Source organism: Numenius arquata, chromosome 6, assembly GCF_964106895.1.
Source record: "Numenius arquata chromosome 6, bNumArq3.hap1.1, whole genome shotgun sequence".
In the NCBI taxonomy this organism is placed as follows: domain Eukaryota; kingdom Metazoa; phylum Chordata; class Aves; order Charadriiformes; family Scolopacidae; genus Numenius; species Numenius arquata.
Window position 1 is genome coordinate 6603022 of NC_133581.1, and position 21734 is coordinate 6624755.

Below are 21734 nucleotides of genomic sequence, written 5' to 3' on the forward strand. Positions count from 1 at the left end.
GATAAAGTTTATTTCTCTGAGGTGTGGCTGTGTGTGGAGTTTCCAGTGAGTCTGTATTTCTACAAGGCAGTAATGTTTACCCATCCCTGGTGCTGCGTATCTGCCTATGAATTCCAGTCGCCTTTGTCTTTTTCTTAACTACCTGCTGTTATGAGCTGTTTGCACAAGGATTATCACCTGTAAGTCTGTGTTCCTCTTCTTTTCAGGTGACAACTTTTTGCATTTGAGTTTCACCTTATTCCTGAAAGTCCAGTCCTTGAGGATAAGTTGTACCTGAAAGTTTAAGATGCCATGAGCATGAGTAGTCCCTTAGTTAGGTTTTTTGTCTTTGCTTTGAAATTAATGCCGGCATGGTTTCCAAGAAGTTTTTTTGTTAACTATCTTAATGGTTTTCTGGAAATTCAGTCTTGCATTTAAATGATTTCTGCATTTTCTGATGCCGTACTTACCATTGACATAAAAGAGAAATTGTACGTTGATGCTGCTCACTAATACTGGCCAAGTCACTGTAAGGGCAGAGTACAGTGGTGGGAAATTCTGGCATGTTTGTAGAGGCTGATTTGGCTCCGATTCCCACCCTGTAGGTTTCATCGGGGCATGAGGAAAGGTGGAGCTCGGCCCAGGGTGGCTTTCCACGTTGCAGCCCTAAATGTCAATATCAAGTGCGTTTTGAAGGTCAAAATGCAGCAAAATACTTCTATAAAACAATTCAAGGAGCAAAATACTAGCTCTTGCCAGAGTCTAAAAATGTTATTTTAGCTATATTGGTTCTGTTTTTATTTTATTGCAGTACAAGTGAAACAGAGCTTTGAGGCAAAAAGTATGGGAAGAAGACGAATGGCGAGTAATACAAACCTGAGGGGGTGTTGTGGTGTGCAGTTACCGCATCTGGCTCTCACTTATGCTGTAGCCCCAGTTCTTATACATTTTTTTGACATAAATATGTCTAAAGTTGGTGGAAGTATAGGCAGTGGGATTCATTAGGCTTTCTGAGGTCCTTGAGGGGATATACTTGATCTTTATTGCAGTGTCCCTGTTGCTGTGACGAGTCACAGTGATGGTAATCAGATCTGCTGGTGACAGCTGAGACCCACATGGGCTCACCTGGAAGGGGGGCTGCAGTAGAGGGGGAACCTCTGCATCAGGAACTTCTCCTTATCAGTGTTTTAAGACTTGGTAAAAAAGAATCTCTTAAACCTCTCTACCAAACCACTCTGTGACTGCTGAGCGTTCAGGACCCCTGATTCTCCATTCCAGCCTAGCATGACGAGATGCAAGTTGGATAAGTTTTGATTTTCTTGCTTTGACACAGGTATCAAAGATAGTTGTTCTGGGTCAAAGATGTGTGGATTAATTAGCCCACATCCATTCCCTTTGGCCAGCTAGAAAGATGTAGGAAAAGTCCAAGGCCAGAGCAGAGCTGAACCCTCCCATCTTCCAGCGGCTGAAGGTTCAGGGACTCCCCAACCACACCTGTAACTCAGGGATCAGTAGTCCCTGAGACTTCTGCTACGTGTGTTACTCACTCAGGTATTAAGTGTGTACTTAAAAGTATTTTCTGCATTCTTAGCTGTCCACAGCAGCCTGTGGCTGAGTTCCAAAACTCTTCTGTGACAATACTACTTCCTTAATCTTGCTACCTTTTTATTTCATTCGATGCTTTTCAATTTCTGTGTTATGAAAAACAGCAAATAATTGTTCTCAGTTCATCTTCTCCACGACATTCATGGTTTGATATGCCTGTCATAGCTGTTATCTCTTCCAGGCCTGGAATATTTTAGGTTATTAAATCTTCTTCTTCAGAAGCTATTTTATACCTCTGCTTGCACTTTTTTTTCCTTTCATTATCCTTAACATACTTTTTTTTTTTTAACTTCTATTACAGTGTAAGTTCTAATAGCTTTGGAAATGAAGAGTGAGCATCAAAATTAAATCCTGGTCTTTGACAGTCTGTGCATAACACGAGCAGTGGTTTGGCCAGTGGACTTTTAAACTTTGAAGATAGAAGCAGTGCTTTTGTTCTTAAAGTAGCCATTTGCAGCAGTGTACAAATCTGCATCCTTTGGAATACCTCTGAACGCTGGGTATTTATTGTTATGTCAGTAGATGTGGTGGATTGGTAGGAGCCATCATATTTAAAACCTGACATTTTGCATGGTTAGCACAATTGCAATAAAATAGGTTTCTTTTTGATCTCACAAAGTGGTCAGTGTAACTGAATTTGAGGTATGCCAGCGAAAGAGGAATTAATACAAAAGTAAGAAAAAAGAACTATACCACAACATCTCAGAAGCAGCCAAAGCCTTGTATGACAAATGAAGACTTAGAAGTACTGCCACGTGATGAAGAAAGTAAAAGAAAGGTAACTTGAGGAAACGCCGAGGTGTTTTATGGAACAAAGGGTGTAGGATTTTTTTGCAATATTGCAGTTACTCAAGGCATAATTTAGTTTGTGCTTCCCTGTTTCAGTTCAGACTTCAGTGAGGTTTGGGTTTTCCATTTCTGTTTGTTTGTTTTCTTAAAAAGAAATAATCCTAATTATAAGAGTGAGTTGAGGAGTCAGGTCTAGTCAGGTCTAGTCAGGCCAAAATTCTGTTACTTCTGTGAGACATCTTCTGTACCTTTCAGAGATAAAATTATTGAGGAACTACCTATTTTGCTGTGTGGTTAAATGAATTTTTCTGCTGCCATAAGCAGCTTGTCCCACTGTCACCCTTACAATTAAAGCAGCAGCGTGTTTACTGCTGCCATAACTTGATAACCACTTAATGTGAAAATATGAGTCAACTTTCCTTATTAATTCTACTTTTTCTTCCACAAAGGACAATTATCTTCCTCCAGAAAGTTTAATTTGGGCTTTTTTAAGCAGTCCTTTCAGTTGAAAATAAATAGCACTAATATAGATAGCAACTGGGGAATTGCTAAATAGGTCTTACAGATTTGGCGTCCTTTTTCGTTTCATTTTTCTTTTTCCAGGCCTGTTCTCATTTACCGCTTTGTTCTAAGGTTCCCTCAGCCCCTCAGCTGTGCGTGTCCTCTGCGGTGCCGGGCTCCCATCACTCCCCAGCAGCTGAGCAGCCTTCAGGCTTCCCCCCCATCCTGCAGAGCTTTCAGACAGCGATGGCCTTGGATAAAAAAAGCGCAGGAGATGAATATCTGGGTTCCGATTTGTGCCCTGTATTTGTACTTGAACGGCTGAGCAGTTCTGGTGCTGTGGTGTAATGGAACACTTGAACGTGGCTCCTCCAGGGCTCGCAGAGCTACGCTTGCAAATTGCTTCTGCCCCAGAGCTTTTGTTCATCCTCAGCAGGTAATTGCCCTCAGTTCTGGTCTGTCCCTTCAGTGGAGATGGAGGTGTTTCCTGAGTCACGGTGTTCTGTGTGGAACCGTTTAAAATGTATAGCGGGTGACGTCAGCGCCTTGCAGTTTCTGAAAGCTTTTAATGTGCAGTTTGACTTAGAGTGTGCCTTCAGCTGTATCAGGGTAATGATTCAATTAAGTGTATGGAGAGAGGTTGTTACAATGGCTTTTAGCTGCAAGGCCGTGATGAGGCTTGAGAGCAAGGCTAAATGCTTTAGGCTATTACTGAGGGTTGGTGTTGAACAGTTTCTTACGCGCCAAGGATCCTCATGTGTTTGGTTGAGCCTTCCTCCTCTTACTCATCATTGTAGTGACAGGACAAGGGGTAATGGTTTTAAATTGGAAGAGGGGAGATTTAGATTAGATATTAGGAAGAAATTCTTTACTGTGAGGGTGGTGAAGCACTGGAACAGGTTGCCCAGAGAAGCTGTGGCTGCCCCATCCCTGGAGGTGTTCAAGGCCAGGCTGGATGGGGCTTTGAGCAACCTGGTCTAGTGGGAGGTGTCCCTGCCCATGGCAGGGGGGTTGGAACTCCATGATCTTTAAGGTCCCTTCCAACTCTAACCATTCTATGATTCTGTGATTCCCCCACAGCACGAGCAGTGTCTGCGGGAGATGTTTGTAGGCCAGGAGACACTGGGATGTGATGTAGCTGTGGATGTTCTACATCGCTTACAGAAGCTGCTTCTTAGTGCTGCATCTTTCCCAGATGTGTTTAGGGCCAGATTCCCATGCCTTTCCTGTGATGGATACCTGCTAGACCTTCTCTTAAGATATGTTTCCATTATGTGACTCTCTGTGCAGGTGTGTGCTAGGTGTTCCTCATTTGTTAAGTGACCTGGTGAGTGGAGCTTCACACATCAAGGGGGTGGGAGGTGTAGGCTTGCATCTGCAGAGTCAGGCGTCTAAATGTGAATATCCCGTTCTTGTGTTACTGGAGGAGCGATCATCCCCTTGCCCCTCATCTGGAGCTTCTTTACTGGTAAGGTACAGGGAGGTATTATATTTCCCACTTCAGGACTTCAGACTTCGTGTAGTGTTGCTCTCCTTGACTCGCTATTCCAACCTGGCTTTATAGTCAGCATCTTCTTAGAGCTGCTGTAGCTCCTGAATCCCATATCTATAAGATTTTTTAAGCAGCAGAAGAGGCAAGCTGATGTGATTCCTGTTACTTTTCCCACTGCTATTCAGAGCTCTGTTGGAAGCTCCATTGGAAGCTGGTTGGTTTTCTACTTCTGAAATAGAGGCAAGCTGAGAAGCAGCAGAAAAATGCAAGCAGTCCACGCATCGTCCTGTGAAAATGTTGCTGTCTAAGTCACGATGCCTGCTTTTCTTTTGCCAACTGGAAGAATTTTGTGGAAATGATGGCTTTACTACAAGAAGAATTAGTTTTGGTCTCGCCAAATACAAGTCTTGGTCAAAATAAAGTCTTTGCATTCCTAAGCCTTGAAGTTTTTGTATTCTTCTGTTTTTTTCTTCCGCTATGCAGTTGTGTGTGCAGCTACTGTTCATAATAGACCAGTCTAAGCAAGCCTAATACACAGGATGCATAGTAAAATGCTTCAAGCAAAATGATGAATAAGTAAATGAATACTGTTTTTGCTTCTTTTCGAATATCTGCATGCGGTACACAAAAGCACGTTAATTTGCAAATATCTTTCAAGTTTCTGAAACCTGAAATGTGAAAACAAATTAGTCAAATGTAGTGTATTTCTATTGACAGCGGCCTTTCTTGTTTTCTCAGGCTGCCCTTTTAAATGTTGCCTCCTTGGCTGAAGGCAGGGCGTACAGGCATCGCTTGTTCTTTGCAAACAATGCAGCTTTACTGCCCATCTTCATATGAAAAGCTTCGTGCTCCTTCTGTATCATCCCCTGTGTCCTTGATCCTGGGCACTTGACCACACATGGCGTGCTGTGTGTCAAGCGCATAGGAGTAATGTAGGGGCAATATAGAAGGAGCAAAGGCTCAAGCTGTAGTTTATCAATGTGCGAGTTGATCGCTGATGACTCCATAGTAACTCATTTTATTAATTTGTGAACAATAAGCTGTTTGAAAATTTTATTTCTCTGAACATGCTTTTGTGTAAATATTAAGCTGTTTAAATATTGTATTTCTCTGACCGTGCTTTTGTTAAATAAAGGTATCTTATTGTTTCAGGTTGCTGTTGTTAAAATGAAGTGTACAGAGCGCATTTATGCAATGAAAATTCTAAATAAATGGGAAATGCTCAAAAGGGCAGAGGTAAGTAATACGGTTCTTTAACACAGAGTATTTTTAAAATGGCATTAGGAAAATTACATTGAAGCTCTTCCAGATCAGGAAGAATTATTTCACGAGCATAGGAGCTTCATTCTTTTTTCTTTTTTTTTTCCTTAAGCTGTTTTAATGCAATCAAGTCTGACAGTCCCTTCCAGGCATCTGTTGTTCTCAGCATTACTGTGTATTCGTTTACCAGACAGTCTGCCCCAGTTCTTACCCTGAATTTATTGGCCAGATTTTTGTTTACAATAAAGGCAAGTTAAAGACTACATGAAAGCTGAGAGCGGTGCTACTACGGCATTCACAGCTGTATACAAAAACATTTATGAAAAGGTCTTTTTTTCTCTTGCATTCAGAAAGCGTGCATTAAGGAGCTTTGCATCCTACACTTTGTAACAGGATTTATATAACTGGTGAAACTATAACTAAATACTTCGGAATCACGGATTCAGAGTGTAAACCAAAACATGTTAAGAAGGTAAATCTGTTTTAAGAAGGGTATTTTTGATGAAAGGAGATGTACATTGTCACAACAAATTATGTAAATGTGAATGGGTACTTCACAGATTAGGGAAGGACCTACTGAGAACGTGCCATGGGAAGGGGCACATTCCTGACTACTGCTGCACGGTAGAGGAAACCCTTTTGGCGGATGTAATATTACTTAAGTCAGCAGGTAAATGAGCAATAGATTTGAGGGGAAAATATATGCAGCGCGTCAATACTTGCAGCGGTTCTCTTCAGGGGTGAAGGCTGGCTGCTTGCTGAGGTCTGAGCCTGCTGACCCTTCCCTGTCCTATTCTTCTGTCCCCTTCCTGACACCTCCTCCCCCCCAGCCTACCCTTCCCAGTCCCTCCCTTCCTTTCAGTGAGTCAGTGCCAGCTCTTTTCCTGTGGATAAATCTCCTCCCTCTCGTTAAGCCCCTCTTCACTGCTGCCTGTGCCTGGTTTAGTCACACTCCGGCCATGGGTCCACGCTCTCTTTAGGAGCGGCTGTTCTTTGAGGTGTCGGGAGAGTCCACGCTCCCGGCTGTGCCGCATCAGCGGTTCTGCATCAAGCCTTCCCCTGGATGGGAGAAATTGGGTGCCCTTTCTAGACAGGTTTCAGTTGGGTTAATTCATTGGTTAGTATGCAGTTGTTTTAAACACAAATGCTTTTAGGGTCTCCCAGATTCTAACAGAAATACAGCTATGCTGGCTTACTGCAGTCATTTTTAGAGTAGTTTAATTAAATGCCCTATCTAAATAGTTGAAACTTTTACATGTAGAGAGGTCCTGAGAAAACAGCTATTTGCAAATTGTCTTCAAATTACCGACTAACTCCTGTTACCATCTCAGGCAGGGAGGAGGTGGAAGAGGGTTATCCACCAAGAAGAAGGTATAATGAGCAATAGTTTTCCCAATAGACACTTAGGAAAAGTCACCATCAGCTCAGTCCTCTTCCCCCTGATTTTCCCCACCTACAAAAGACAGTAAAGGAACTGGCTTCTCTGCTGTGCCACTTTGTCTTTTCCTGTTTGGTTTGGTCACTTGATTTGGCTTTTCTCGATAAGCAAGACTTTATAACCTGCGTACCAGGTTCATAAAACATCTGGGTGTTAAAATTTCCCAATGTGGTAAATCTTGTTAGTTTTTAAAATGAAGCGTGCAAGAACACAGTAGCCTCTTAAGCAGGCAGTTCCACTGAAAAGCAGACTTCAGGTGTTTTATTATCCACTGTATGAGTGGCCCAAGAAGCACGTTGTTATACTGGTTTATGTTTGTTTTTATGACATATTAAACAGAGCCAAAAGTTACCTAAATACTGCTTATTTGTGTACTAGCTGCAAGAAGAAAACCCTGTATGGTCAGAAGCCACTAAAATACAGGAAAGATCAGTGAATATCAACTGACATCCGTAAATGGCTTGCAAGCAAAAATAGGCACGCCGTTTATGTTGATAAGGTGGACCATTTGTAGTCGTTGTTCTGACAGCGAAATACATAGTCATTAGTGTATTACTGTTGACAGTTCCAAATAAGCCCTGACTGGCTGATTAGTCAGCCAGTCGTGCTTTTTCAAGGCACGTCTCGAGGCCTTTTAAGCAGAAAAAGGAGAGTTTTATACTTTGAATTCATGACGCAAAGTGTTGAGCAGCATTATTGGTTTTGAATTGTTCGTAGCATTCCCTCGCTGTTTGAGGTTGCCCAGTGAACTGGATCAAGGGGCCGATGTCTTCGAAAATAAACAGGCTGGTTTTTCTGCGTTGGCAGCCGCCTGCCGCGGCGGTGCCAGGGGCTCTGAGAAGTGCTGTGCTCCGCCGCTGCGGGCAGGGGATAGGGTTTCTCGGAGCTGCCCTTGCTGCCAAACTTTTTGCAGAGTGATACTTTGGCCTTGCATTCATAAACCGTTAAGCCACTCTCAGTTAACATTTAATTACAGTTTACATCTCCTTGCACCAATAATTATTAGCTTTACAATGTGGCCGCAGTATTTGTCTTCTTCAGTAGAAATGTAAGTCGACTTTTGCTTCCTTAGAGTGGAAAAATGGTTGAGATGCCTTTATAAGGTGCAATCAGTATATGGTAAGGCTTCGGCTTCCCAGGAATGTTCCTTCCGTAGTACACATCTGGACAAGTGGCAATGACAACAACAACAAAAAAAAATCAATTATTATCTAGAACCCAAACACTTGAATCTGCAGCTACCAAATATCCTACTAGTGGCTCTCTGAACTGAGAGTAGTGGAAGAGTCCCAATATCTGCACCTTGATAATTCTGATCCAATAAAAACGTTAATATATTTTTATTAAGGAGGACTCGCTTGAAGTTTATGAAAGTTGGTTTTATGTAAAGGCGCTGAGAAAATCTGTTACACAGAGCTGGCTTCTCTGAAGTGCTGCAGTGTGCTATTTGAAGTAGAGGAAAGATTATTGAAGATGAAAATGTATTATACTGGACAAAGATAAGACAGTAATTGTAAAATCTGCTTATTTCCTATAGTGTGTTGCCAGTGTCTGGAACTGGAACTGTAGAAAAATATTCATGAAACTCTATTTTCACAAAGGTCTTTTTCAGAAGAACTAGAGTTACTTTCCTAGAGCCACTGTCTTTCTGCTACAGATTGCACTGGCAAATTATCATTTTGCTGGCTTTCAAAAATACATTATGGAACAAAGCTTCGGTGTTGACTCGAATTGGTTTGTGGGCTGTTTGGTGTTTTGGGGGTGTGTGTTGGTTGTTGGAGGGGGTTGTTTTTTTAAGATCGCAGTCAGGATTAGGGTGACTGAATGCCTAAGTGCAAGCCTGCAGAGATTCCCTGGCTTGTCACTTGTGCAGGCTGAATCCAATGAATAGAGACCTCTGTTCAGTAATTTTAAATAATCCCATAAAACATCCATATATATTCATCCTGTGAAAACTACTTGTTGATGTTGACAATGGCTTTTCCCCCCTTCTCTTCCTTTAGACAGCTTGCTTCCGAGAAGAGAGAAATGTCTTGGTGAACGGAGATTGTCAGTGGATTACTACATTGCACTATGCCTTTCAAGATGAGAACTATTTGGTATGTTTGATTCATAACAAGCAAAAGCTTTAGCTTATGAAAGAACTTTATTTTGGTACATTTAAGGATATTGGCGCAATAAATCAGTCCCCCTCGTGCCTCACAGCAGTGTTTCAACATTCTTGTTTTCTCCTTGAAGAAAAACTTCAAAGGACTGACTGTGTATAGTATATAGAGGTTTAGTTAAGCATCTTAATTTAACTGACCTACCCTTGCATAAAATATATCCTGCTTAAGTTTAATGTTTTGGATAATATTGCAACTAAATAATTTGAGGTGTTAACTCCGTGAAAATAAGAAATATTTTTATTTATTTGAAACTTTCAGAATGTCTTTTGAAGTAAGATTTTGTTTAAAAATGGCAAAAGTAATTTAAAATTTTATTTAAAAAATTATTAAACTGATACTTTAAAACCCTCAGGAAAAAAAATAGCCTGTTTCTTAAAAGTATTTAAATAAAATACGTTTTAAATCAGGAGATTGGTCTTCTCAGTAGTTCGAGAGATTTTAGCCACTGTTTATAAAGAGAGTCATTACTCCTATTATATTTTTTAATGATGGTTTACTAGAATTGTAACATATAAGCTGTGTTTACCTTAGTCACAGAAGTCAGGAGAGTGCTGGTCAGGAGCAAAATCAGTAAAGTCCCAACATACTATAATATATTGAACCATACAGCTTCTGTGTGGCTACTTCAGGCCGGGTTTGCAAACCTATTTCTGTGACATCAAACATAGTTCTAAAGTAAAAGTTTTCACCTTCTTAATGCTTTTAGATATAGTATCACAGTAGCAAGTCATGATTATAAATAGAAAAAAATGTATTGATAAAAGGCTGCCAGTGAGTTCAGGAACTAAGCGTATGAAACAGTTTGAGAATACTCAAACTTTTTCACAGGTGCTGAAACAAAACAAATTATTGTGACTGTCATATTAAAATTGTTTTCAGAATAACAAGCACATCGTAAGCAAGTAAGCAGTCGAGTCTCAGACCCTCATTTACAGGCTATTTCTGTTGAATGCTTTATGATAGATCCAGATTTTCAACCTCTCAAAGTTTAGTTATCTCTGGCACCGCCTCGTGAACGTAGCTCATAATTTCAAATTCCCACAGAACCAAACAGCCTTTAGACTTGCATAAAAATAACCTAAGACATCCTATAATGTCGTATTTCCAAGTAGCTCCTAAAAATGGAGATACCTAAGAAAAAATTGTTAGCTGTGTAAGATAGCAAGCCATAGTAAGGACAGTATAGAGAGGGATCTAGTGTTTCTAATACCATTTTATTCAAATCTGTTCCAAGTAAGCTATAGCAGTATAATACATTTCTTTTCCCCAAGTTCCCAAAGACATTTAGATGTTGAAGTTTCACTTGACAGCAGAATTTAGACATCTAGCATCTAATTTAAGACCCAGTATCTAAGAAAGCAACAGCTCTGCCTGGCAGCCAAAGCCAGCAGATTCCCAGCTTGCCTGAGGTCTGGTGCGTGTGTGCCGAGATGCTGCCTTCCAATTTGGGCTGTTACTCAGCATCCACCTCATGTAAGTGTCTGGTGCTCACAGATGGAGTCTATCTGCATCTCAGTCACGCTATTGTAAATGATGCATGAAGAAAAGGTGAAAACACAGCAGGAAGTGACTTTCATCCAAAAACCTGGAGAGAAGGTTCTCTTCCGTACTGTCTTAGTGCTTCACTTGTCCAGGGGCTAAAAGATCTCTTCAATTCCCTGCTTAGCTTGAAGGAGTTTATAGCCATGTTTTTCCCTATCTTGGGAGAGTGCTGCTGTGTTACAGAACCTGGGCAGATTGGGTTTACTTTCTAGCTGTGCTGTTCATCTGTGATCCTTGTAGAACAGAATGCAAAGCTGAGAACAAAACAAGAACAGACAGCAGAGCTTGATTCTCCAACCTGGAGTGGACATCGGTCCTCTGAACGCGAAAACTCTAGGTTCTGGTATCTGCCACCAGTGATGTTTGTGCATTGTAGCTAGTGATTCTTAAATACAAAACCGTGTAAGCTGACCCTAAAGCAGAGAGAGAACCTTGGTGTCTTCCCACACCTAGGGCTTTGATGTCCACCTCTGGCTGCATGATAAGGGGTTCAGAACATGAAAAGTAAAGAGAAGGTAAGTTGTTAAGGTAGAAAAGTGGTAGCTGCCCTTGGAGAGTCTAGAAGTAATTGTGGTTTTATTCCCTCTATTTAATATTAGTAGAAGATGGGATGATGTAGAACTTATATATAAGCAAGAAACACAAAATGTTCATTTTCTGGTTCTGCACCTGTAGTTCTTTTAGGTTTAGAGGCAAATATGGTAGTGTTTTCTAAACCACCAACTCTTACATGACATTACATGGAAATGCTAGCGTGGCTTTTTTCTGGTTCATAGAAAGCTTTCGTAGAGACATTTTGATGGGTCAAGTAAGCTTTTAGTGATTTTGCTGAAGCAGATACAGTGTAGGTAAAACATAGTCCATGAATATTAGAAACACTTATGGGACCTGAAGTTCTTGATTTCTTCCAGATTCAAATCTGATAGTTTTCTTGTGACTTATCAGAAAAATTTTCTTTGCCCTTCTCGTGAATGAGACTGGGATATGCATGTTTGTCTGCTGTCAGCCTCTTAAAGGCTTCTGAGTATTCATGAGAGTATTTTGATGTATTTTTTTTTCTTTGATTTCCAACTACTCTCCCTCTGTTTGATGTATTCACTTCTCTGGAAGAAATGGGATACCTCTAGATTTCAGCGTCAGAATAGCCTTTATTTTAACCCCATGTGAAGGGAGAAGTGCCTCCAGGCAAGATGATCTTTGTGAATTGGAAGATGAATAAAATTTGACTTTCTTATAGAAGAGGTCCCACCACCTTCCTCTGATCCAAGTGCCTCATTTCATGGGTCAGCTGAGTTCTTGCCGAACAGAAGGCTCTATAAGTTCTCTTAGCCTTGAATTTAAGAGAAAATACTTTAATACAATATCCCTTTTAAAAGGTTACTGGTTTCTGTCTGTAGCCTTTTATTGTCAAACATAATTGTTGCATGTGTACAGTGTTCTAACACATGTTTAAAATTCCTCAATGGATTGTGCAATATGGACTGGGTGATTTTGACATAAGTGATGAAATTTGCCCATCAGATTAAGCTATAATTTGAATACGATGGAGAAAAACATCAAAACCTATGCCATTCGGAGTTGCTCTTTTAAGCCAAAAGATAGTGAGGAAATGGTTAATATTGCACTTTATGTTCTTTTTGGGTTCCTATCTTCTTTAGTTTACTTCGCATGTGAACGATGAATCTGTGGCAGGGACAGTAGGCTGTAGGTTGCTTTGCCTCGAGGATAAAAATAATATGACTGCTTTGGAAAGTTAATTCCAGAGTAAGCAGTTATTCCTGAAACCACGTATCATATCATCTTGTAGTACTAGATAAAGTCATTATACTTTAAAAGATGGTTTGGATCTAGGTGGATGTTGCTAGGAAATAACTAAATGAAATCCTCATTTTGTGGTATGAGAGACAAATAGCAAGTTTGAGTCCTTTTCTTTCACGTTACTTTATCCATGTTGGTCCTTTCCATGGACAGGGTAAGGGCTGATTGGCCTAGGAGGCTGTATACTTTTTAATTGAAATATATTTAAAAGAACATTAACGTTTGATTTTTACATTTCCCACTGTGTTGCCTCTGGCTTGACAGAGCTTCTGGCTTGTTATGGGCATTCCTAATGTATAGTGTCATCAAGCCCCTGCCAGCTATGGTATGCATCCGTGATGTGGCATGTGCCAAGATGAGTATTTGAAGATGTTGATGTGATAAGTCCCACTTTTGGAACCCCTAGTAGTATTGAAATGGTACCAAAACTAAAAGTAGTAATGAAATGTATATTTTACACTAAGCTCTGTCAAGTATTGTTTTTAACTATAGTTTCTTCTTCCTGAATCCTCTGGAAATTCTTAGTTTAAGGATTGACAACCTACATTAGTTTTGGTGATATTAGATCATTTTGTTTGTGTGACACTGTAGTTAAGACAGAAATAAACTCACTCTAATGTACTTGTTTGTTGCTGCCGTATCTTAGTTGTGGGGTTTTTTTGTATGGTAAGAACTGAATGTTGATGTGTCTTCCTTACTGTGATTATTAAAGGAATATGATATCTTTTTACACTAAATAGGCAAATAAAAGTAATGCAGAATATTACCAATTTTGACAACTTTCTCCAGGCATAGAAAAAATTCATGAGAGGGTTTTTTTTTCGGGGATTAACTGATGAACTTTAATTTTTTTTTTTCTTACCAGCTGCCTCTCAGTACTTGACTGCTTTATCTCTCCCTTTTCAGTATCTAGTCATGGACTACTATGTTGGTGGTGACTTACTGACGCTTCTCAGTAAGTTTGAAGACAAGCTTCCTGAAGATATGGCTAGGTTCTACATTGGGGAAATGGTGCTTGCTATACATTCCATACATGAGCTGCATTACGTGCACAGGTAAAATACCGTCTCACTTGGCAAAAAAACCAAACATGTACAGTTATATCAGGTTAATCCTAAAGATATTGCTACGTATACAAATGGGCACAGTAGCCACAGGCAAGCTAATGTGGGTACTTGCTCACTATATACTGTATAATATCTGTATAAGCTAATACATTTTAAATACCAAGTTTTGATGGATTGATATTAGAAGCAGTGACATTTATCTAACTAACCTTTTACTAAGGCTTTTGTCTTTAATCAAGCTTCTTGACTTATTCTCAATTCACTCCATGAATATTTGTCTGCCTTTGCCCAAGCCAACCTAGAAGTTTGAAGCAGTTTGAATTCTCCGCAAATGTTTAGACGTTCTTCTGCAGAAGTTCTGCACAGTGAGCCCATGATAACATCAGTGCATGTATCTACCACAAATGGTTTTTGTAATGAGTGGGCATGTACCAGTCTAATTGCTTCTACACACAGGATGTATATTCCCCATAAGTGCCTACCATCGTGTTAAGTCAGGTTGTGTTCTGTAGTGGTTAAGAATATTAAATAGTCCTCATTCTCTGTCAGAGGAAATGGGTCAGGAAGGCAGAGTACACTTTGTACGCTTCCTCTTAGAGCAGCTGTTTTGGAAGAACTGTGTGTAGTGCAAGGGAGACACTCGTTAAATATTTTGTTTCATCATTACAGGAGTCTTGATCAAGTGAGAATTTCTATCCTTCGTTTGCTTTTCAGATTTAACAACTATGTATGATATGTCAATTAGAAAGCAAAGTTACATGAATTCTGGAAACCTTTGCAGCTGTCTCTTTATATGCTGACTTTATAGCTTGATTTCCGTAAACGCAGAGGTTAGAAAATACAGAGTAGGAGAGTGGTGAGGTTTTTCAGTTAACTGAAAACTGTTTATGGCCGTATGAATAGGTTCAGTGAAAGTCCTGGCTCCGAATAAGCGGACTTCATACTAGCTTTTGATCAGGTACATCTTGGCCAGGTCCCTTTACATCTTTCTGCCTTTATTTCTTAGTCTGTGAGATAAGGACAGTTTTACTGCCTCTTTTGCGAAACTTGCAGGTGAAAGCCGTTAGGTGAGGTGGTTTTTATTTACAATTAGTATTTAAAAGACACTGGGAATTCTCAAACTATAATGCTTTGAATTCTTCTGTTTGGATTTTGATCTCTGGTGAAAAATTAGAGAGAGAAAAGATACATAAACTTTATAATACTCCCGTGAGTAAATGTGGACAATATGTGGGGGCGCGTTTAAAATGTTACGGACTCAGAGAAGTTCACCAGAGGCACTGTTGCAGCCATTTCTGAGGAAAGTGGCCTGACTAACTGACCAGCTACCTCTTTGCGTGGGGCTGAAAGAACGTCTCTTGTGGCAATAGGAATGAATGGCTCTTGAGGCCAAAACAAGCACTTTGAATAGGAGATGTATGAATGCCCAAGAAATTACTGCTTGGCAACTGGAATGGATTAGGAGGAAGCATGATTGCTCTGGAGAGGATTTCAAGGACCCTTTAAAGGCTTATATGACCTGTTAGCTGTAGATAGGAAACGGTGGAGCTCGGAGAGGAGGCATTAAGCTTTTCTGAACAGAAACAGTGTTCCCTTAGGCAAGCGAGATCTGCATGCAAAGCAGAAAAGCAGAGATGCGTTCGATGAGATTGGCTCATGCTTCGAATGGCACCGTGAGCTGTGTTCTTTAAAAAACAAACAAACAAATTGTTGTAGAGTTGTAGATAAGCTTTAATAGTCCTCTGCACTCACTAAACTTGACTTGTGGTTATGGGACCATAAGAGAATCTTGACAGTGTGTGGAAGTGAAATGTATGAAATTTCAAAGTTTAACCATAGAAATTTACTAGTGAGTTTATCGGGAAAGCATAGTCAGATGGTCTAGTTTTCTGGATTAGCACATATTTTTCTGCATTATAAGAAGTCAATATGCATTTAACTTATGTTGACAGGCATAGATTAGCATTTACTATTTTTTCTTAATACTGCTAATGAGCAGCATTATTAGTCAGGTTTCATTAATTAATTTCAAAGCATTAGCCCTTGTTTAAAAAGTGTTAATTCAAGTTTGTGTTGGAAAAATTTATCAGATTGGCAGGATTTTTAAACATATGAGGACCTTTTGTTAAACCTATCATGTTTTTTCTCGTAAGTCTCCTCAAGTGTGAAACTGTGGAATTCAGCACCTTAAAAATCAGACATTGTCAACTTTCACATCTATGTAGTAAGGGGTGTTAGGGCACAGGTTTTTTTTTTCATTGTTCCTAGTAATTCTAGTCTCTTCCTCAAAAATTAAGCTGAAACCATGTACAATTTTTAAGTTTTTGAGCGCATGTAGTGGCATTTGGAACTTCCTATTTGAAAAGCAATACAGTGTTTTATGGTGCAACAAGACTGGTGGGTTTAATGTAAAATACATGTGGTTTTATGTATTACTAATCGATAGTATTATTTGAATAAATATGGTGTCTAAAGAAAACCCCAAATCAACACATTTATAGGTTTGGTTGTCTTTTGGGGCAAGCTCAGATAAGTAATAGTATTTCAAAATGGCATGGTGATAGGCTACCATGTTGGGAGCTGAGCCTGGATGGTGTTGTCTAAAGAAAGGGAAGAAGACTGGTACTTGTTACCTTGGAAGACATGGATCTTCTGGTGGTTCTTTTTAGCCTGCAGAATTGGTGCATAACTGAGTTGATTCTGTTTTCTGCCCTTGCTCTTCTCTCTTCCTTTCTCACCATCTTCCCAACATACTGGCTAGGTGCTCTTAAAATCATTTGGGATATTTTGAGGCTATTAATTTGGAAAAAAATCCTAACATGGTTCATATCAGGACTGTCTTATTAAGTTGTCTGGATGATTGATCTTTTACTGATACTTTACTTTGTGTGAATTTCATAGAGTCATAGAATCATCTAGGTTGGAAGGGACCTTCAAGATCATCTGGTCCAACCATCAACCTAACTGACAAAAAAACCCATCACTAAACCATGTCTCTAAGCTCTATGTCAACCTGTCTTTTAAATACCTCCAGGGATGATGCCTCAACCACTTCCCTGGGCAGCCCATTCCAATGCCTAATAACCCTTTCAATGTAAAAATTTTTCCTATTATCCAATCTGAACCTCCCCTGGCGCAACTTGAGGCCATTTTCTCTTGTCCTATCGCCTGTGACTTGGGAGAAGAGACCGACCCCCACCTCTCTACAACCTCCTTTCAGGTAGTTGTAGAGAGCAATAAGGTCCCCAAAGTTGTGAAATAGTGTGGTTAATTGGTGTACCAGATTCAGTTAACGTGCTCTTCAGTAAATCCTTTTTGGCCGCCTTCCTGATATCAAAAAGAATATCAAGTAATGAAATGGGAATCTTAGTTCCATGTTATTTAGCAGTATTGGCATGCTGTATACCATTTTATACCCTGCTATATATATATCTGTATGAATAGGAAAGACACATTTTGATATTGGAGGCTTTCTAATGTTACTCTATTCTGTTGAAATGTCATTGCCCCGAGCCCAAAGCTGGGGCATTTTGGTGGCTTGTAGAGTAACTGCTGCATGTACACAGGACGCAAAGGTCTTCAGGTACCCAGAGAAGCAAATGTGCTGTGCTGTGTAATAGAAAGTCCTGAATAGCAAGTGAAAATTACTGGCCAACAGAAATACAAGACAAAATTTAGACAAGTGGTAAAAAAAACTTCCTAGATAAGAAGTTAGAATTTGGTTATAAATCTTGGAGAAAAACATGAGATTAAAAGATTGCCTTTTCTCCTTTGTCTTTCCTGCCTTTACACAATATATTGTGATGCATATAATCTGGAAATGATGTTGATGAAGTAAACTACCTACCTACCTATCAGTCGTATGACTCACCATAATTGTTCTGCTTGGTTATCTGACTATTCAGAGTTCAACTTTGAGCTGAATCTCTGATGTAATTTAAAGCTTCAATATTACAGGCAAAGTTGTAAGTTCACCAGGAAGAGAGGGTCATAAATACCCCAATAAAAAGAGTTTGCATCCGTTGGTATCCAACATAAAATTTTCTGTTACTCTGATGAAAGATGAATCTTTACAAGCAAAGCTAATGTTATATATTTAAATCTTTTCAATTCTTTCTATTTTAATAGGGACATAAAGCCTGATAATGTTCTTTTGGACATGAATGGCCACATACGACTGGCAGACTTTGGGTCCTGTCTGAAAATGAGTGAAGATGGCACAGTACGTATGAAGCAAAATTTAATTGGGTCACCGGTAGTGGGACCTTCTAAGTGAGTTGCTGGTCTTAAAGCTATTTGGTATTGTCAGCGTGCATCAGGGAGGTGACAGATTGTAAGCTTATTGACGTGCTCAAAATTGAGGGAATTGTATAACTGAACATACTTATAAAAACATTTTTTACATCTTCTTCTCCTTGTTTTAACAGGCTGCTGCCATAAGTTATCCTTTGATATGTTTCTCTGTCTTTCATCTTTTCTCCTACTGGACATTTGAGTTCTCATGAGATTTTTCTGAACTGTCCAAAGACCCTTTGTTAAAAAAGGATAGATATTTGATATTATTTATGTGTAGGAATCAGAGGTGACGAGGAAACCTAGAAGCCATGACAGACTTAAAGTATAAGTCATCCAAAATGAGGAGATAATTAATAAGCAGTTTGCCAAACTATGGCATGCAACATCGTTTAACGATTTTGGCACAAACTCGGGTCTTGGTGACGTTGTGTGGTCATAAAATGCCTGCCAAGGATTGACTGTATTAAAATGCAGACTGAATTGGAAGGAGCCGTTATAACTGGATGTGACTCCTGAGAACATATTCCAAGAGATGAGACCTGCTGTGCCACTGCCCTGATGGTCAGGGCTTCTCTACTGCTTGGGCACAGGGCAATTCCCCGCCTTACCCCTGTATTGCATCCAGTTGCACATTTTGCAGTAAGCATTAAACCAACATCTGACATAATAAAATAGGGGAGTACTTGCCCGAGGACCTTGGTTTGTGATCATTAAATGAAGCTGTAAACTTGGGCATAGCACTTGAACTCCCCAAGTCATCATTTTTCATTTCAACTTCTGGCAGCCGGTTGCAGTTCTAAAGTATAAACAGACACAAAAGCAAAACATTTTCTCCTATTGTCTTCCTTCTTTCTCACAACGGGTACGACTGTTTTGAGTTTCCGCTGTGTTCAGAATAAAATATATTAGCTGATTTTATGTAGAAGTGGACTTGAACTTAATCTTTGTAGTCCTTGTTACTTCCTTAATATTTTCTTTATTGCTGTGATTTTTATAAATATCTCCCTTTCCCAAATCACATCCTGGTGTCTCTCTTTGTCAGAAATACTACTGTTTGAGAAAGTTGCTGAGAGAACCTGAAAACTTAAAAGAATTATGTTTACCTTGTTTTTCAGGTACAGTCTTCAGTAGCAGTGGGTACACCTGACTACATCTCTCCGGAGATTCTGCAAGCAATGGAAGATGGAATGGGAAAATACGGGCCTGAATGTGACTGGTGGTCATTGGGTGTCTGCATGTATGAAATGCTGTATGGTGAAACACCCTTTTATGCAGAGTCATTAGTGGAAACCTACGGGAAGATTATGAATCATGAAGTAAGAGCTGTATTAAACCTTTATGCATTCACTGAGCTTATAGTGTTTACAGAGAAACTGTTATCACAAAGATAATTAAGTGATGGTAGTTCTTTGCTTTTTCACGATGGTTTAGAACCTTATTGTCTAGGTTTGTGTGTTCAGGTTTTAGGAATGTTTGCTTCTCTGAACTGCAGAAATTGAATTATTTGTCAAATTGAAATTTCTCTCAATGCTGATCATGTTCTTGTTGGAAAATCTAAGCAAGCATCACAAAACTGAAATTAAAACCAACTCTTATGTTAGGCACATTTAAAGTTTCCTCTGGACTGTGCGGGAGAAATGAAGTAATGTATTATTTACACAGCTGTGCACATTTTCTGTCACACTGATAACAGCACATAAAAGGGAATAGGCAAGTCATCCACTGTCAATATGAGCTCCATGAAGAACATGAGGTTTGGGGGGATTCCCCAGAGTGGAAGCGGAAGAAAAACGTGAACTTGAGCTGCACGAAGAATGTAACATCAGGGAGTTTGTCCAGGGTCAAAGTGGTAGAGAAGTGTTGGAACTTCTGGGTGCATTTTGAACATGAGAGAATAAGAATAAACAGTTCAGGGTGTCCTTTCAGGAGCTGTGTTAGAAGGATGTGTTTATGTCCGTATTCATCCTAGGTAGCCAGAAGCTGTTGCGTGGGCTGTAGTGTTGCTTTTTCTTCTCCCCTGGATGAGTGCACTTTACTGTTGTTTATGATCCTCTGCTCTCCCAGTGAAGCAATGATGATGGATAAGGCATGAAATCATTGCCAGAGCTGACACCCTTGCTGTGATGAATATTAATCTCTCTTTTGCTTTAATTTCTTCAGTGAAGTAGCTGGTTGCAAATATAATCAGTTTAAACTGTGGCTACCTGGCTCTTGAACTACATGGGAGGAAATTTGATGCTGCGGACTTAATTTAATCTCATTTGGACACACAATCAATATGATTGTGTGCTTTTCAATGGAAGTTTTAATGTTTAATTTCAGTTATGCTGGTTTTAAAGTTGAAAAATTGTATTATTAAAAGATATATACATGCTATTATCCTTTATTGAGAAAAAAAACCACCAAAACAAACCTAACCCCCTGCTTTTTGACTGTGCAGTGGTAATAGAAGCAAGCTAAAATCCAAAAGGTTTTCGCAATTTTTATCTAGAGTAATTTCAGATGTTAGTTGTAATTACAATTTTTAGATCTTTGGTTTGTTTATGATATTTGAAATCTTTGTAAAATGTAGATTGGTAAGAAAAGCAGGTTTTTAACCTATAAATTAGAAAAATACGTCCTTAAATACAAATAAGTTTTGTAAAGAATTGTCCACCATCATGTTTTTTTAAGGAATTGAAATTAATAAAATCTCAAGGAGTACCTCTTCAGGAGCTCAGTGGATCTGTGATTCAGAATACCAGGAAGGGTCTGCCTTTATTGTATGATCTTCAATATATTGTAGTGTGTCAATATTCCTGTATGTCTTTTTAAAAAAGTTTGCTTTTCCCAGTAGAGTTACTGTAATTGCAGTTAGTTTCAAATAGATCTGTATAAAAGAAATTGAGAAGTGATTACTTGGTCTTAAAATGTATTTCAAGGACGCAAAAAATCTAGCACTGAACATATTGCATTGTGCTCTGCCACTGCTCGCTGGAACTCTGAACGTGTTTGCCTATTCATTTCCAGTTTTATTGGTGTAATTTAGCATGTTCTTTTTGAAACTACTGTTGAAAGTTATGGAATGGATTCCTTCTCTAAAAATTTCTCTATTTGTTTTGTTCTCTAGGAACGATTTCAGTTTCCATCCCATGTTACAGATGTGTCTGAAGAAGCAAAAGATCTTATTCAGCGCCTGATCTGCAGTAGGGAACGTAGACTGGGACAGAACGGAATAGAGGATTTTAAGTCTCATGCATTTTTTGAAGGACTTAATTGGGACAACATCCGAAATCTAGAAGCACCTTACATTCCAGATGTTAGCAGTCCTTCTGACACCTCAAACTTTGATGTAGATGATGATGTATTAAGAAATCCAGTGAGTCTTTGTTTTTAAATCTTACTAATGCAAGTATGCAACCTTGCTGCACTGTAAGGTAGTTGTGAGAACTTATTTTCAAAGTGACTAATGTGAAAGATGAAAAATAAGTAATTTCAAATGTGAAAAATTCAAGTTTTTAATATCTTTGGCATTTTGAGTTATCAGAAATTATGAGCTGCTGTTCTAAATCGTGGCACTTGCCAAAATGGACTACTGTTACATGGTCAAAGTTAAAACATATTTAGGTGGGGGAAAAAACCCTTAGTTGACCTTTTAGTTTACCTTTACAAGGAGGTATTATTTAGATTTATTCCTTTTCAAAGGTCAAAAAAATTCTGTCTTCAGAAATACACATATATTCTCCATGCAGCTTTGCAATCACAGCTGTCCAGGTGAGAGAGCTCACGCTGCTACTTCT

The 21734-nt window shown here is 39.3% G+C and overlaps 1 protein-coding gene across 3 annotated transcripts in view; it reads left to right on the forward strand.

Moving 5' to 3' along the window:
* Positions 1–21734, forward strand: part of CDC42BPB (CDC42 binding protein kinase beta) — a 97691-nt gene that overhangs the window by 38601 nt on the left and 37356 nt on the right. For all 3 annotated transcript variants that reach the window (XM_074148760.1, XM_074148761.1, XM_074148762.1), the window contains exons 3-8: positions 5519–5602; positions 9068–9163; positions 13499–13647; positions 17788–17881; positions 19071–19271; positions 21065–21313. In XM_074148760.1, coding sequence (XP_074004861.1) covers positions 5519–5602; positions 9068–9163; positions 13499–13647; positions 17788–17881; positions 19071–19271; positions 21065–21313 — 873 coding nt within the window. The remainder of the gene's footprint in view (positions 1–5518; positions 5603–9067; positions 9164–13498; positions 13648–17787; positions 17882–19070; positions 19272–21064; positions 21314–21734) is intronic.